Source organism: Rousettus aegyptiacus, unplaced genomic scaffold (assembly GCF_014176215.1).
Source record: "Rousettus aegyptiacus isolate mRouAeg1 unplaced genomic scaffold, mRouAeg1.p scaffold_m13_p_3, whole genome shotgun sequence".
NCBI classification, from domain to species: domain Eukaryota; kingdom Metazoa; phylum Chordata; class Mammalia; order Chiroptera; family Pteropodidae; genus Rousettus; species Rousettus aegyptiacus.
Window position 1 is genome coordinate 62,189,053 of NW_023416306.1, and position 17,691 is coordinate 62,206,743.

At 36.4% G+C, this 17,691-nt stretch overlaps 1 protein-coding gene across 1 annotated transcript in view; it reads right to left on the reverse strand.

Moving 5' to 3' along the window:
- The window catches only part of LOC107506748, a 31,028-nt gene extending 15,743 nt beyond the window's left edge, over window positions 1–15,285 (reverse strand). The window contains exons 1-2 of the mRNA XM_016137593.2: window positions 15,098–15,285; window positions 14,461–14,792 (exon numbers count right to left, since the gene is read on the reverse strand). Of these exons, the coding sequence (XP_015993079.2) occupies window positions 14,461–14,792; window positions 15,098–15,285 (520 nt within the window). The remainder of the gene's footprint in view (window positions 1–14,460; window positions 14,793–15,097) is intronic.
- Window positions 15,286–17,691: the final 2,406 nt, after the last annotated feature.

Sequence of the window (17,691 nt, forward strand, 5' to 3'; positions counted from 1 at the left end):
CAAGGACTTTTCGGAGGTGGGGATTGGAAGAGTTGAGGACAGAATAGCTATTTTTGTTAACGTTCTAATCATAGTTATAGTTACCACCCAAAGCATCTGGAAACTGAGAAGTCTTCAAGATAATAAACTAGTAACAGGGATACTGTAGATCACAATTCAATTGAAGGGAATGTTAGGATGTGAAAGAATCTTAAGATGTGAAAGTTTGGATGAAACCTTTATTAGACTAGAATGGATAGTTTATTTGTCTTGTTTAACTAGTTTAAAGAAGTAAAAGCAAGTTGTCTTTAACACCTATTAACTACAAGAAACACCAATTCACATTGTGAATTGATACACCATTGCTTATTAGGTCTGTTGTATGAAATGCAATGGAGAGTAAGCCAGGCTGTGGAAGGGGCCTTGGTGTGCTCTTTTCCCCCTGTTCCTGGGACCAAGGCAAAGCAGGTAGCCACATGTACAGAAGCAGGGTGCGGGAGACTAAATTACTTTGCAATTAAAAGTCCTTTTGGAAAATTTTGCTTTATGTTCTCAAACTCTGTTCTTGTTCATAATGTTTCCACATGAAAACTGTTTTTGTTTTTGTTTCTTTCTTTAAAAAACAAACAAAACAAACAAATTAAGCAACAACAAAAAAACCCCAACCAAACAACAATAACAAAAAAAAACCCCACTCCAAATCTGACTTTTTCCTATACGGTAGGAAGTTGGGAGAACCTTTTTGGCCATTTATCACATGCTTGGGATTTTACATAAAAGCTGTCTGTTCATCTTGGTAATCACCCTGTGAAATATAATATTACGTCCATTTCACATGAGTGAGAACTGAGGTTCCAGAAGGTGAAGTGATATGCTGAGGGCCACACTGCTGGGAAAAGACAGACCTGGGATTCCGACCCAGGCTGTCTTGCTCCAAACTCAAGATGCTTTCAACTTATGAAGTCTTAAAAGCAGGTTTAAGTTGTCTAATTCTTATCCAAGGAGCGGGCAGGCAAGTCATGCAGCAGAGCTTTCCCTAATTATAAAACATCATTGTGGGACTTTTAAGTGACCATTTTGCCCGAAACCAGTATCAGAATAGAGGCAAAGTGTGGTCTTTCTTATTATCTTTATTCTTACCCTCTTCTTCCCGACCTTCTCTCCTCATGGTTTCCAAATACTCTCTTCATCCTATGGACTCTTCTCTTATCCTTACTACAGTTTCATTTCTGTTCCTATACTTTCGGAATTAAACAGAACCAACAGATGCTGGGTCAAGTACTAAAATGGTACTAGTAGTTCCTAATCATTCATGCTCCAATACATGATATGTAGCAGCATATTTTACTTCGCATGTTTAACTCTAATACTGTTTCTATAAACTCTTGCCATATGATATGATGATCTGGCCATGAGATAGGAGAGAATATAGCTATGTGGGCCTAAGTAGTAACCAAAGAATTCTGAAACAAGATCTTCTGCAAGTATGTATAAAAATAAATATGATGTGTGATAGTCACAAAATCCAGGTTTGAAGTAGCTTCTCCAGGTAACAGCACTAAAGCAGCATGATTTGTATCATAAAGCAAGCCTACACTTCTAACTACTTGACTATTTTTCCTCTCACCAGAACTGACGATAAATAAAATTATTAACCACCTCAGACAAAATATGAAGACTCTAATGAAAGTAGACTCAAAGGATAAACATGTCATATATTGAAGAATGACGCCTAGAATATATGAGTTGTTCTACATTTTTGATTAATAGAGGACAAACTATTGAACACATCATATAATTTCAGAAGAAACAAAAACAGTATGAACCTAGAGAAAAAGGAGAAATAGGTCAAGTAACCACTAGAATCCCATTTTTTAGGGGGCCCATTGTAGGAACTGCATTTTACACCATGACTTGTCACACAATGTGCATACAGCACAAAAGTTTTACAAAGCAGTATTTATCACCACTATGTGCAATATACTCTGTTATTTCTCTATTTCCTTTCTTAAATAATGTTTATGGTGATCAAAAAATTGATTTCATGATACATTAATGGGTTAGGCCCACACTTGAAAACCCCTGTGCTAAAGGACTGTCAAATCCTGTCCTGTCACTGACCAAGACAGACAATATTAATGCATCACGGCATTATTTCCAATGGTTCAGCCAAGCCTCAGGACCCTTTGAGCTAGCATTCTGGTCAGCAAATATCAATTTGAATTGGGACAAAGACAAAGCATGGCCACTATATAAGTTCCAAGAGGGCAGGGTGCAGAGGTAGGGTAGCTATTTTTGTCATTTGTTCTCTTTGTAGTCCTAGTGCTTCTGGCACACAGTAGTCACACAAATATCCACTGAAAAGCTGAATCGGTAAATGGCCACTAAGATTAAAGGGTAAGTTTTGGCTCCTAAAGTTCCTCTGTGAATCCTTTCTCTCCTTCTCTTGGCTACCTTGTTATCTTTAAATGTAAAGCTTTCAAGATTCAATGGTTCTGGTACTGCATGTGCCCTCCCTTCTTTCTAAACCCCATCTCATAATGAGTTGCACCAGGCTACTTGATGAAAGTATGTTACTTTCAAAGACAACTGGTTTACATTTAAAGAACTACTGAAAAGGGTCATAAAGTTGAAAACCATGGTAGAATTCCTTGATAAACTGGTCCCGGAAGGACGGAGGAAAACTGACATGCTAGGACCTTGGCTGGATATTGGTACACATATTTTCTCACTTCAACTTTTCAACAATATGTCTGGTTTCATATCATTACCCCATCTTATTGGTGGGGAAACAAACCTTTAAAAAGGATGGTGAGGTCATACAGTTAGTAAATGTTTGGCAGAGCCAGAATTGAAACCTAGATCTTTCAATGCTCTTTTTATTATTCCTTAGCTGCTCCCGAGAATGGCATGTTACCTTCCAAAACAACAATGACCAGAAGCCTTGAATCCATTTGAAGTGTGTGAATTTATCACACTGGGAAAATAAAACCCAATACCTTAGTAACATATTTCATCAAATAAATTTATTTTTTCTTTGCCAAATCTTTGTGAGTTATTCATTGCTGGGTATGTTTTCCTTGGAAGCTGTTAATCTTGGCTCAGATATGAATTTTTACTGTACAGTAACTCAAATGTGCTAAGTCCTATATTACACAGAGAAACAACAAGACTGTGTGCACATATGCGTGTGTGTGTGTGTGTGCACGCGCGTGTGTGTGTTTATGTGATTCAAGTCCTAGGGGAAGTATAAAATGGAAACAATATATGAACTGGGAGTGTATGTAGGGCAGTTAAAAGAAGTTGTGGGCAGAATCAACAATTTTGGCCTCTTGGCTCTTACCAGAAGCAGTGTAAGGAAATGGAGTAGAAGAGAGCAGTGTGGGTCAAGTTTAACTCACATCCACCCCCACACAAGTATACCTAGCTTGATATAGTCACAGAACCTACAATGAGTAATTTGCCCAATCTTTATCATGAGTCACTATAAAAGTTACTATGAAAATTGTTCAATATTTCTGTGATAAGTTTACAACAGTAGTTCTCAACTAGGAGCAATTTAGGGGACATTTGTCAATGTCTGGAGAAATTTTTGGTTGAAACAATTGGGAAAAGGCCAAGGATACTGCTGAATATTCTACAACACACAGGACGGCCTCCTACAACAACAAATTATATAGCCAAAATGTCGATAGTGCCAAGGTTGAGAAACCCTGATTTACAGGGTGATGCCTCTCTGGTCTCATTCTCCTCATCTATAAAATAGAGATGATAATAGTACCTGCTTCATTGGGTTGTTGTGAGGATTACATGAGTCTTATTATGTAAAGCATTTAGAACAGTGCCTATAACATCACAGTAAGTGCTCAGTAAATGTTATTGTTGTTTTTGTCATCACCACCACCATCAACACGATTATCACCACCACCATCATCACCATCACCACAACCACCATAACCACCACCATCACCATTATCATCATCATCATCATCATCAAAGCTCACCACTGTGCAGGGCAGTATTTCCCAAAATATGACTCCTTATTAGAGATTCTAAGGGGGAAAAAAGGATTCTGTGGTCAAATTAACTTGGAAATGGTGGACTAAAATCAAACAAATTTCTATATTGCAGAACTTCTCAGAATCTTTAATAAGCAAAAAAAAAAAAAAAAAAAAAGCATGCTGAATTTTTACAACTGACCACATGTAAGAATCCCATGCAGAATTTTGCAAGATCAAACACTCTTTAGGGAGAAGTTGGTGCAGTGAAAGGGTGGTGGATTGAGGATCTACAGACAGGATTCAGCTCTTGAGTCTTCTACTTACCTGCTCTGAAGTCTGGGTAAGTCCCCTGATCTTTCTTGGCCTCTGTGATCACCAATGCAAAAGAGAATTTGGGCCCTTCCAGTTATGAAAGGCTCTGATTCTCTGATGCTCCTGCTAGTTGAATACCACTAGTAGACCTCAAAGTCATGCATTGTCAGTTAAGAAGGACACTATGGTCAAGCAAAATCAAAAACAGTGACAAAACCCAGGAAAGTCATGTCCTCCAAATTCCTGTTATGTAAGGATCTCAAATAACCAACACTGAGAAATCAAGATGAACATGATGTACACAATAAATGCCAGCTTATTTGTTGCTGTTGTTTCTACAAATGCAGCCTCATTTTTCAAGCAGAGTGGGGCTATCAGAGAATATGGAGATGATAAAAATAGGTCTCAACTACTCAAAGTGCACACCTTTATTATCTACTCAATTATCTCAGTAGGCATCAAATAAAATCTGCGGAGAACAGGACAAGATAGGACTGCTATCTCAAGGAACTAAAACTCTATTTGGGGAGAAAGGTGCACATATATCAGGCATCAGGCAAATGTTCTGACAGAGGTTTTACCAAAGATCCACAGGTGCAGAGTAATCTTAGTTATGGCAATTTTTTTAATAAGTCAAAAACACAATGGCAAAAATACAAAATAAAATCTAAAAATGAAATGTAAATATTTATCTCCTTTTTGGGTTTCCAGACGAACATTTTTATTGTCTGTTGTTCAGGCATCATCTATAGGTGTCAGGAAGGTACCCTAAACTGGAAGGTACGTATGCTGTTTGTTAGTCACTGTGATCTTCACTCCTCTGAGTACATTAGTATGGTCTAGCCTGAATCTGTCATATATGACAGAGGTGGCACTGAGTGAAGGGATTTGTGCTTGTATTGTCCAAGGCACTGTTTCATTATATAATAACTATTTTTATTTATATTTTAATTTGCATAACTGGAATTTCTCACTCTGAGCTGCATTATCAGCCATGACTATTTGTGTAGCCAGTATACAGGTAATCCTTCTTGCAATACCAGTACCTGGTGAAGCCGTAGGTCCTCTGTCAGATTAATAACCTCAAAAACAACAACAATAATGACGACGATGACAACATTGTTTTTGCATCTATGGAGTCCTTCTCAGAGGAAATGCATGAAAGTATACCAGGTTACAAAGGAAACCTATTATATTGAATATCTAAATATTAAAATACACATTTTAATATAGCAATATATATGATTTTTTAACATATTAAATAAAAAGATCTAGCACTACATCTAATAAATACTATCATGTCAAAGCTGTGTCACACATAAACAATATTTCTCGATTGATGTCTAGATTGATGACTATAATATGATATGAAAGTATGTGTGATTTCTATTGATGACAAAGTTGCATACCCTGATTAAACACTACTGCAACTTATTGCCTCCATTTATACTGGAAATACTAAATTTCAATTAGAGGTTAGTACAAATATAATACAAGTCAAAAAAATTTTTTTTTCCAAACCAATCTCATAATCCTCCGAATTCTATCCATGGGCCCTTTTGTGATCCATGGACTCCAGGTTACGAAGCCCTACATTTAGTGATTTCCTAAAGCCTCAAGAACTTAGATTAAAAAAAAAAAGTCCTCATCTCATTGTTTAATGTTTTCTGCTCATTGGAAATAAAGATCTCTCTCCGTTACAGTAAAAACAGCCGGGTACACTTAAAAATACTTTTGCATACACGAGCTCATCTGATTTTCACAATATCCCTGTGAGAAAGTTATTAGATGACCATTAACTTCATTTAACAAAAGTGAAAAGTGAGACAACTTTTAGAAGACCTGTCCAAATCACACAGCCAGAAGTGCTGAGCTGAGACTCAAATATAAGGCTTCCTATGTTAAAGTCCATACCCAGTTCATAACACCTGTGTAAGATCTGTAATGTTGGGATGGAGAGAGGGAGATGACAAAAAGTGAATATTAAGAATCTTCTATCCACAGCAACCTACTTAACTAAATTACTTCTAGATTGAGCAGGACCTGGTAACTAATAAGCAAGATTAGCTCATTTCTTCCTTGTTCACTTGTAAACACTATTGCCCATAAACTAGCATCATTTTCTAGAATGCCACAGGTTTCAGTAACTACACCAGGTCCCTCTGACCCAAACAGAATTCAGCATTTGCTTTTATTTTGGGGAGTGTCTTTTATGTTTGTCATATCGTTTCTATTTTATTAGCTTTTTTAATTCCAATGATTTTTTTTTTGACACATGTAATGAAAAACTTGACCGTTTTGGATTTTCTTTAAATGCTTTAAATTTCGGGTGACTTTTAATCTCTGTAGTCCCTGTTTTCCATTTCGGACACAAAAGAGAGAATGGCTTCTTATTTTCAAAGAACTTCAGAATATCCTATTGTCAAAAATCTCTTTCATAATGCTTGGATTTGCTTGCTTTTTGGTAGTGTTCTGGAATATTGATTTATGTCATCCTCCTCTTAACCTCTTTCTCCATTCGCATAAAAGCTTTGCTTTCCGGGAATATAACGACTCTGTTCCAATGGGCCTCAAAAGAGGAATTCTGATGAAAAAGACCCTAAAGCTTTAATTGCTTTCACTCTTTTAAAGTCATATTTCCATTATGAAATTAGATTTTTAGTTTTACTTTCTTCTCATGTAAATTTGTCTAATTTTATTTTTGACATTTTTGCTTTGACATTTGAATTCATTTTGAAATATATATATACATATTTTTTCTATTAAAGTTTCTTTCATCTTTCTGCATTTTAATCCTTGTTTTGTCCAGCCTGCAAACTGACTCAGTCCACTCTTTAATCCTCTGTTCTTGCCCTTTTTCTGTGTCTCTATGACGAATTTCAGACACTGCAAAATATGAGCCCTGAAAGGGTACTTTGCCATCATCCTGCACAGGAGTGCAAGGTCTTTAACCTCTACAAAATAAAAACTATTTCACACCTCATTTGCCATCAGAGAGCAGTGAAAGAGGCTGGGAGGAAGAGAGAATAGTGCTAAAGGGAAAGTTTAGGTCCAAGAAATTAAAATTTGGATATGGATGAGGAAGGAAGGAGGGAGATGGAGATATAGAGTTAGTTGAGAGTGTGTGTATATGGAACTGTAGTTTCCTTAAATCCCCTAAGATGGACCACACTTGAAAGACTCTTAGGTAGCCCTGAAGTATGCCCTCACTTTACACAGAGTCAAGCCCAGGCAACTTGTCCAAAGCCGCAGTCAACGCTAGAGATTCAGCACTGGAACAGAGGTCCCTTCCTTTACTCCTCTTTGCCTGGGCTCCTACCCCTAACTATAGAACCAGTAAAGCACCATTTTCACTTTATTCCTTGGCCTTTACTCTTTCTCTGGTGGGTTCAGTTACTTGAACTTCTGTCTCATCACCTTCATTATGGTTGGCTCTGAAAGCTATCCTTCAATCCTTAAAATTTGAACAGACTTTACACACAAAGGTCAGATGGGATAATAAAAAAAAATGGAATTATCATTTATTTAACCTTCACAAAAACTCAGGGAGATATAACTATTTCCATTTCACAAAAGAGGAAACCAGGGTTGAAGAAAAGTGCAGTAACTTGTCCACAGGCGCACATATAGTGGTATGCTACCCATATTTGCTACTACACTTCAACACACAAACATGTATTAGAACTTTCATAGGCAAAGACATGCTTTTTTTTTATTCCCTCATTCACTGTCTTAAAAAATATTCACTGACCACCTATTACGGGTTAGGTGTCCCAAAGGCTTTAACTACATTCCAATTCCAGTGCCATAGTTCCAAAATACACACAGACACAAACTATCTAGATGATCCTTTTGGAATGATCTTCAGAGAAAATTTACATTTCTATCTGAAATATCAGGTTTAATACTTTAAATGCAACAGATATTTCTTTTGGTCACAAACATTACTACTTACACCATCTATGTCTTTTGCCACACTTGCACATGAAAAGCTTTGAACTAGCTCTAAAAATCAAAGAAAAAAATGTGCTCTAATGGACATTCAAAATGGTAAGCAAATGACTCCCCAACAGTTCTTTTACAAGAGTTTCACAAACATTCTGCTTAATTATTATGCAGTATAACAAAGTAATCAAGAATAGAGATGTGGGAATAGGAAAGACTTAATGTTTGAATCCCAGAGCCACACCATTTACCAGCTGTTAGATCCCTTTAATCTCACCCCGCCACAGTATTCTTGTTTGAAAACAGGAACAATCATGGAGCCTAGATTATAAGGTTGCTGGGAAGGTTATTGGAGGTAATACAGATAAAGCACATGGAATAAAGTATGGCACACAGAAAATGATCAATAGAGAGAAATCTAACAGTCACTATTATTGCTCTGACAATTAGAAGGGTTGATCACATTTAATTTTAATATTTGCTTTGGAAAAAAAGATCTAGATAGTTGATGCCCTACCAGTTTTGGAAAACGGTTCTGTTAGTTCTTCATAATACTGAGTATGTGTTCTGAAATAAAAGTAAATAATAATAAATTACACTGTTCCATTTATATTTTAATATTGCCAGTATAAATTATGTTTTTCGGTTAGCTAATAGAGCTAACACATAGTAACTTGTTTATTATTCTTAAATATGTAGTTGTCTTATCATATCTACTTTAATGAATTTTGCAAAAAAATTCTACCAACACTACGATTAGTATGAAGAACTTCACCTTCAGAAGGAAGATCTACTTTTAGAACAAATCTGTATTTTAAGTTATTTTTAACTGATTTACAATTAGATTTTTATTTTTACTGGTTTCTTTGTGACAATGTGTTAATTAAAAAAGGGAAATACAGAACATTAGCTTTTGCCATTTGGTAAATATGTTTATTTTATAAGAATGAGTATTGTTAAATCTTTTGAGCACTTTTGTTATTCCGTATGATTTACTGCCATTTCTCCAGAATTTGAAAAACTATAGGCACTAAAGATAAAATTATATTAAAGAATTAGTTCTTTAAAAAAATCTAGTTAGTTTTTTATATTTCCTTTTATGATCTTGTTCCATATAGTCTTCTTTTGTCTATAAAGATATTTTAGTACTTTTGGTTGAAAAACCACAAATCACTAAAAAAATCATCTTTTGGCTAATTTGTTTAATATTTAATAAGATTAAGATACCTTACTATATTTTTCCTTTTATATGAAACTAGAAATGTTTCCAGATACTAAAAATCTATGATAAAATTTCAATTGTTCGATTATTAGAAGTAAATTGAAGGCTACTTATGACATCCTTAGTCAAGGTCCTAACTTGTAATATTTTTACTTCAAATTACCATTCGAACTACTGTTTGTCATGACTAACAGTTAATATGCATAGATATTCATTTTAAAGGAAAATTAGGGTTACTTTTTTCATTTAAAAAATCATCCTAATCTCAATTCCAAAACCAAAAATAAATAATAAAGCAAACCACAATCTTATTATTAAGGTGCTGGCGAAGATGCAGCAGCATCTTATAAAACTATTAAAGACAGGCTATATACTGTAAATTGTTTTGCTTTTTAATTTTATATAGTTCCACTTTTACTCATAAAATAGTAATCAGTTTTGAGTCATGGCACAGAATATGAAAAGAAAATGTCAAGTGACAATACTACTAATTAGTTTACCTGAAAACCCACTCAAGTTGAAAACCAGTTAAATCCTAATTTCAAAGACTTCATTCACTACATTTTGATTTTACCACAGAGAGCTCACACTTTTATTGCTTTAGTCAATTGTTTCTTATGTGAGACTTTTTAAAAATTAAGTTAATGAAGTTTAAAGAAGGAAAACATTACCAAAACCCCACACTGTTATTCAATAATGACTTTATGACTTGAATACCCACTTGAGAATACACTATAATTCAAAAATCTCAGGTGATTTTAGTAAGATCTTATTAGTTTGATTTTTAGGGGCCCAATCCTTTGCTTGCATCAAACTTTGGACATCAAAATAGTTTTACCTCAACTGTATAATAAATATTGATCTTGATTTATCATTACATATCACATTGAGCTCATTTAGAAAAGCATACATACCACCAGTTACTGGAGCAGAACTTTCTGAGCTAATTTCTTTATTTTATACATATCTAATTGACTAACATGGCCAAAGTCCATCTGAAATTCAACAGAGATAACTCAGTATGTCGGCTGTCAGATGCCATTGTTTTTAAAAACAGTTCTTTTCTTTTTTCTGATACACTTCTCAGAATCGGGATTACTTCTAAGCAAAGAAGTTAGATTAATCATATAAGGAAGAAAATCTAACAGAGAAAATCTGACTACTGCTACCTCAGCAGTGATGGAAGAAATTTAACACTACCAATGCTATATCATCTTGATCATTTAAAAGTTTACAATTTTATTTTACTTTTTGCCTCTTCCAAATTGCAGAGGCTGAAGTAACCTCCCTAACCCCCCACCACACAACTGAACCAGAGAACTACAGTGCAAACTACAAGTAATTCTAAGTAAGTGAAAAACCTAAATGTATCTTTGAGCCAGTCTCTTACATGCTACTCACCCTGGAGGACTTATAATCAAATCATAGTTTGTCTTTTTTTTTTTGTCAATTAGGTTAAAAGCAGTTTGAATAAAGCTACTGCCTATACACAAATGGCACTAATTTTCTCATTTGTGTATGTCTTTTAACTCCAGCTGTTATGCCCCTGGCAAGGAAGTGGAACTGAATTGGACAAAACTAAAAGATTTCATGGGTTTGATTTGCTGTGGATCATGAAGTCGGCTTTGCAAATGGCAGAGACACTCCTCCATACAATGCCAGTGCTAACTCACTGGAACCAGTGTAAAAGGGCTGTGAGGAATCAGGCTCTCAGAATTTACCTGGTTCTGAATTCATGTCGCAGAGCTATGATGAACCACATAGCTTGTTTTATTAATTTTCTCCTCAGTCTTTCATCTCTTACTACCCAGTCCTTTGTCAGATACAGAAATGGAAACTGGGCCCCAAACTGCTTAACATAAATGCCCTCAAGGCCAATAAAAATTGCATTTTCCCCTTGCTGAAAGTATAATTTGTAATAAATATAACCATTCTTATTTTACTTAAAGGACTGGTGCTATTTGTGATGTTAAAAAATAGTCCCTCAAAAAAAAAAAAGGCATTTCTCTTAAAATGGAAATTACTTATTTAACTTTTATAATATATTTAATTTATAAATTGGTCTCAAATGTTGACTAGCTTGGAAAATGGTATTTAGACAATATAGAGTAGGTTGTATATTTGATAAAGCCACAATTAAGAATTTTCCAATGGGATTTATTTTTCTGCATCTGCTATATTTTAATACACTCAATAACTGTAACTACATACTGGCTAAAAAGTTAATTTCACAATGAAGTAGAAAGTGCTAGGGAATCTGCTTAATGAAGATAAATTCTGATTCAAAACTTTTCTTTTTCATTCTTTCCTCGCTGCAAACGAACACACATATACACCATAATCATGCTTGGATTTTTTTCCCCTTCATCGCAATCCTCTTCAAAATTATTTTGACCATTTTCTGGACTCCTCTCCTTTCCTCTCCTTTCTATGTCCATAAATAAAGCAAGCACATTAGGGTACTTATATTGTACCAATGAAATAATTGATTTACTCTCTATACACTTATGTTTCTAAAAAGAGGACAGTCGAAAAGTCTCGGTAAAAATACATTTCACAATACAAAGATCAAATTTCATTGTTATTTAAGATTTACCTAGTCTAGATTCAACAAGTTTTTTTCTAGTCTATAGAAATATGTTTTAACAGAAAATAAACTTTCTCAATTCTATAAAAATTTTTTGAAACACTTGGAGTTTATGCCTAAGGAAATGGTTAAATACATCAAAACACTGTTAAAACATAATTATTGATTTTTTTGTTAATTTGTAATTTCAAAAAATTGGAAAAGAACTATCAAAAACATTACTCTTTAAGAATTATACCATTATATGAATTCTAAAATGTCTTCAAAAGACATTTTACCTTAAAGGTAGATTCCATCACTGAAAAGTTAATATTCAAGGATTTAATCTATTGCTTTTTTACAGTTTAAATTTATTAAGATACCCCACGGTGTTAATGTTAAAACTACCTAGATATGCTAAATGAAGAAAAATAGTGGCAATTATACAAAAAATTTAATGACAGTGTCTAATGTCAATGCTCCAAGCAAAAGACATCTTACAAATCTATAAAGAATTTTTAAATTAAATAATTAAAAATACTTTGAATTATCCTTATAGCTACCAACAGAATTTATAACTTCAATTTTAAAGAAACCAAAGTAGATATCTTTTAACCTGAGAAAAAATTATCTGTAGTAAAATTCTACTATTTCATCCAATTTAACACTGTTCACTTGAGAATCTGAAATTTACAAGTGTGCATTCTCCTTAAAATTCTAAAAGTATAATACATAATTTTATGCTACCTTTTAATTTTACTTCCTCAAGATTTTTATAGCTTCTAGAATAGCTATCTAGTTATTACATTGTACAGACATGATATCCTTACTTTTTCCACTGCATTTTTAAAAAAAGGATGCTCAAGTATAAAGCATTTTATTCCTCCCTTTTTAATCGCCTACTTAAAATTTAAAAAGAGCCAATAGTCCATGTTATCATCAAGAACTTTATCTCTGATGTAAGCTTTTTCAGACCAATAAAATTTCACCCAGAGAATAACTACTTTTTAAAAGAGCTTCTTGACTTCGACTCACGTTTACCTATCATGTAAGCAATATCCACATAAACAGTAAGGTCACATATGGCATAAATAAAAAAAATAAACATCACAAACTGATAATTCCATAAAGTCTGATAATTCTATGAAAATAAACACATAAAAAATTTTCATTTTGGGGCCTAAAATTCAACTTAAGGTGTTTTTTACATCCTAAAATTAAGAAAGTAGCCCAGTTTTCATGAGACTATAACAAGTTAAGGAAATAAAAGTGGCTATAGTTCCTATGGATGGACTTAGGCCACTGTTATTTTTACGTCTGTCCCTTAAAATCAAGACAAAGGCCTTCACTTAAGGATTCGTGTAAAGAGACAATGAGAAATAACCAGGAATAGATCTGAAAAATAACTTAAAAGTCAGTTCCTCCCCCACCCAATCACAAAACTCCATAACAAACCTTAACTTCGCTGTCATTTTAAAATCATTTCTTAATCAATTCAAGTAAAATTTCTTTAAAACAAAGTAAAAAATAGAATACTGCTTAAATTTCTGTCCACGAGAGAAACATTTTAACGAAGGGATAATAAACTCCAGAGAAAAACAATAGGACCATTTTCCTAATTTCACTTCAAAATTGCCACGGTTTTAGTGAAGGAAACTGAAAGGTCCGATTCCAGAAACTAGAGGTCCCGGGCGGCAAGGGGTGTCTGGCCATAGCCTCAGCTCCAATCCAGGTGTAGGTCCTGAGCTGTTTGTCATTCTCAGCCCTAACACCACTTGTGCAGGGCCAAAGACGGTCCCGCAGGAAACCGATTACAGGGTTATATATGCATAAATTTTTCTTAACTTCTCCCGTGCCAAAGCAGCGCTAAGTGAACATTTCTGTTGTGTTTTTCACGACTGCCATTGTCTTGCTGTATGATCAGAGGTTCTAATTTTAAGTGGAGTGTTGTTGGAAAAACCATGATTTTACAGAGCATCGTTTTCCCACCTGCATAAAGCGAAAACAAACACTAATCTTACTCGGTGGGGATTTAAGACACACGCCTAACTTCTCTTCACTCTAAGAGGGGATAGTAGAAGTGGTAAAGTGATAGTAATATATAGTATAGGGCTCATTTCAAACATCGCTCCTGGACAGACACAGTTTATTCTTCTTGTTTTTAGGGGAAGAGAGCGGACCTGTGACTTCGGAGATTGAGCCAGGAAACAAACCACTACAGACTTAGGGCTAGAGAAGTAGGTGGTTCTGCTCAGAGCCAGAGCCGTGGTGCCCCGGGATGCGCCGGACCCGGTCGCAGCATCCCCGCTGCAGCGCCCGCGGGCGCCCGCGGCCCGCCAACCCGGCGCAGACCGCCTTGTGCCCAGGCCCCGAAGCCCTTTCTCAACTCCGCGAGGAACGCGCCACCGCCCGGCTTCCCGCGCCTCCTCGCTTACCTGCGGGTCCTGTGGGAGGGCAGAGGTGCCGCCTGGCCTCGCCAGGGCGCCGGGGCAGCGGCTGCATCTCTCCCACCCTCCAGCCTCGGTCGCTCTCCGGACGCCACCTCCTCGCTCGGGGACGCGCGTCTTTCTCCTCCGGGCGTCGGACGTGCAACCTGCCGCCTTGGGCCGCGCCCCAAGTTGTGCGCAGGTCGAAACCGCTCGCGAAGCTCCTCCGGAAGGACAGTCCCAACCCCCAAGTGCCAACCCTGGCTTGCAAGCGAGAGAGTGGGGCGCCCCGCACCTCCGCTTTATCCACACCTGCCGCCGCTGGGGCCGCCGCGGCCCGGCTCCTCCCCGACTCCGCCCCTCGCCCGCCCCCAGCTCCAGCCGCCGCCGCCGCGGCCGCCGCCGCGGGCAGGAGGAGGAGAAAATAGGCTTCCGAGTCCCGGAGCAGGATCCGCGGTGCTGTGTGCCTCCTCCTTCGGGCCCAGGAGGAACCCAGGTCTCTCCACTGCAGCGTCCGCCGCTCCAGAGCGCCGGAATTTGATGGGAGAAGCAGCAGCCACGACAGTCAGTTCCTACGGCCGCGGTAGCCTATTACGGGTGGGAGCGTCTTGCAGAGTCAGAGCTAAGGAACCAAGAGGGTGCCCACCTGCGTGAGCCAATCTCCCCGGTGCACTCTCCGAGTCCAGATTTAGCATACTGTACAGCAGAAGTGTCTTCTATGTCGGACCCCTGCGTTTGTAGGTGTCTCCTAAAAACGTGGCTGGGAGCAGGGACCCTGTGGTGTAACTGGCATTCGAGCAAGAGAAGGGTGGGGGTGGGGGAGTGTCCTTCCATGTGGAGTGGCCTCTCCAGTATCTGCAACCCAGTGGGTGTCTCTAGGCCTATCTCAGATGCAGTCTCCACCATGAAATTTTTCCAGGTGCCCACTCGCGCCCATATTTGATTTCGCCCCTTTTTGGACTGCCAGAGATTCTGAACCTCTATACCGACCCTTCCTTTGCAGGAGAGCGCTTTGTAAAATGCAGTGGGCCATCTCACAACACATTAGCTATTTTTATTGTAGTGTGTGGATTCATATTCAGTACTATCGTATGCAGGCACAGAGATTTGTGCTTTCCTAATCCTTTCCACTTGGGTTTAATTTCCTTGAAGTCAGAGGCTATAAATTGCTCATCTCTGAAGTTTTCAAGTAAATACTGACTGGTACATTGCGGAATGATCGCACCAGACGACCTATCTGGAAATTCGGGCTGTTCCTCTTATTTATATCCTCTTGAAAGCCCGGCACGGTTCCTTGCACCTGGATGTACGAGGTTGGGACTGAGGAAGGGGGCCCGGATGGTGTTTCTGTGTGTATAGTTTTTGGCAAAGGTCAGTGTAATTGTCACGAAAAAAAAATATCCAGTGTAGAGGGGAAGTGATGGTGGTGGTTAGCGAGGCCTGGTTCACGGGAGTATTTTATTGATGGTGGAATATATCCATGTAAAAAATCATATAATCAAAATTTAAAAAAAAACAAACCATCATTGGATGTTCCCCATCATTTGGTACTTCCTAAAGTCTCCTTTCTTTAGCCAACTGTAGGAGTCAAATGCAGTTGATGTATTATTGCATGTCACATTTGCATGAACACGAGCTCATGGACTGTATGAAAGATTAAAATTGAAAATTTTCTGTATAAAATAAAATTGAATAAAATATGCTTATATACTATTTGTCGTTTCTTACATTTAAGTGCATGTTTTGAGTTGAAAGGTCAGTAGTATTTAATGGTTAATGGTATTCAAAGAACTCATTTCGGCTTAAAACAGGTTGAATTCATGAACTCAAAGAACTGAGAAATCTCAAGCCATTTCTACCAAGACATAAAGAACAAAAATTAACAAGGTTATTGCCAATAAAATATTCCTGATACTTTTGAAAAATAAGTTTTCAAAATTGATAGTTATAATATAAAGTAAAAAGCAAATATTTTGCAAATTATGAAAACGTACCTTAAGACATAAAAGACTGAAATATATATATATTTATCTTAAATATATATATAGTTAGTAAACCTATTCGTAGAAAACTTGAATTTAAAAGCACTATTTGAAGTAAAAAAAAAATAGCATAGTCAAACTTAAATAGCTGTTTTAAACATAACAGGTAAAAGGAAAAAAATAATTTCATTATAAGTGAGTTCCATTAGGCAACTTTATTAAAAGTCCAATAGGAAAAGCAATCAAATAAGCAAGTATAAGCATTTAATTTGTGGAATATATTTTTAAACTTATATACAGAAGCCCAGAATAAGTTATAGAAAATATTACACAATCGTTTAATCAAAATTATATAACATAATATGAAAAGAGCCAAAGAAGGGATAATTTACCTCAAATAGCAAATATCAACCCAAATAAAAACCAGTTTAAACTCATAGAGAATTATCTTTAAGACTTTTGTTTGAGGCAAGCAAGCTGTTTGCCCTGAGGCAAATACACATATCACAGTAAATCCAGAGTTCGTAGGACAGCCATAAATGGCCCACACTGCAAATCACACAAGTGCCTTCAACTTAAACTATCAAAATGGCTGGCCCAATGGATTTCACGTACAACGCTGTTCACATTTTATTCCATAATAATGATAGCATTGTCTGAAATTTGAGAATTTTCTTCTTAATCTTTACTTGCAAGGGAAAGATGAACTACTATTTACTTTCTAACTGTACCTAAAAATAAACCAAAATCTCTCCCAGCATCTAAATAATTTTTAAATATATGACTTATGAAGGTTTACTTAATGTTTCAGTTATTAATAATTGTTGTACCTTAAAGCTGTCCTATATTACCTACATCTTTACACATTCTCTGACAATCAAGGACTTTCAGAAGAAAGCATAAAATTTTTCTTTCATTTAAAGTTTAAATACAAAGACTGACACACATATATATATTTCGCACAACACCCACCCTTCACCTCTCCACTAAATGAAGTACAGGACAAATGGGAGTAGAAGAACTAAAATACCTTTTTTGAAAATAAGTATTTACAGTAATTATGAAACAAATCATTAACAGAAAGTCTACAAAATGTACTTCTATCCCATTTTTAGTTAATTTATTTAGAAAATTTTTTCCCTAATAAGAAAATCCAAATCCCAGTGATCATTATTGGTATTATTTTTGAACATCGAAGAGGCATGGAAAATAATTTCTTAGAGGCCTTTCGGTCATTCTTTAAAATTCTGATGAGATT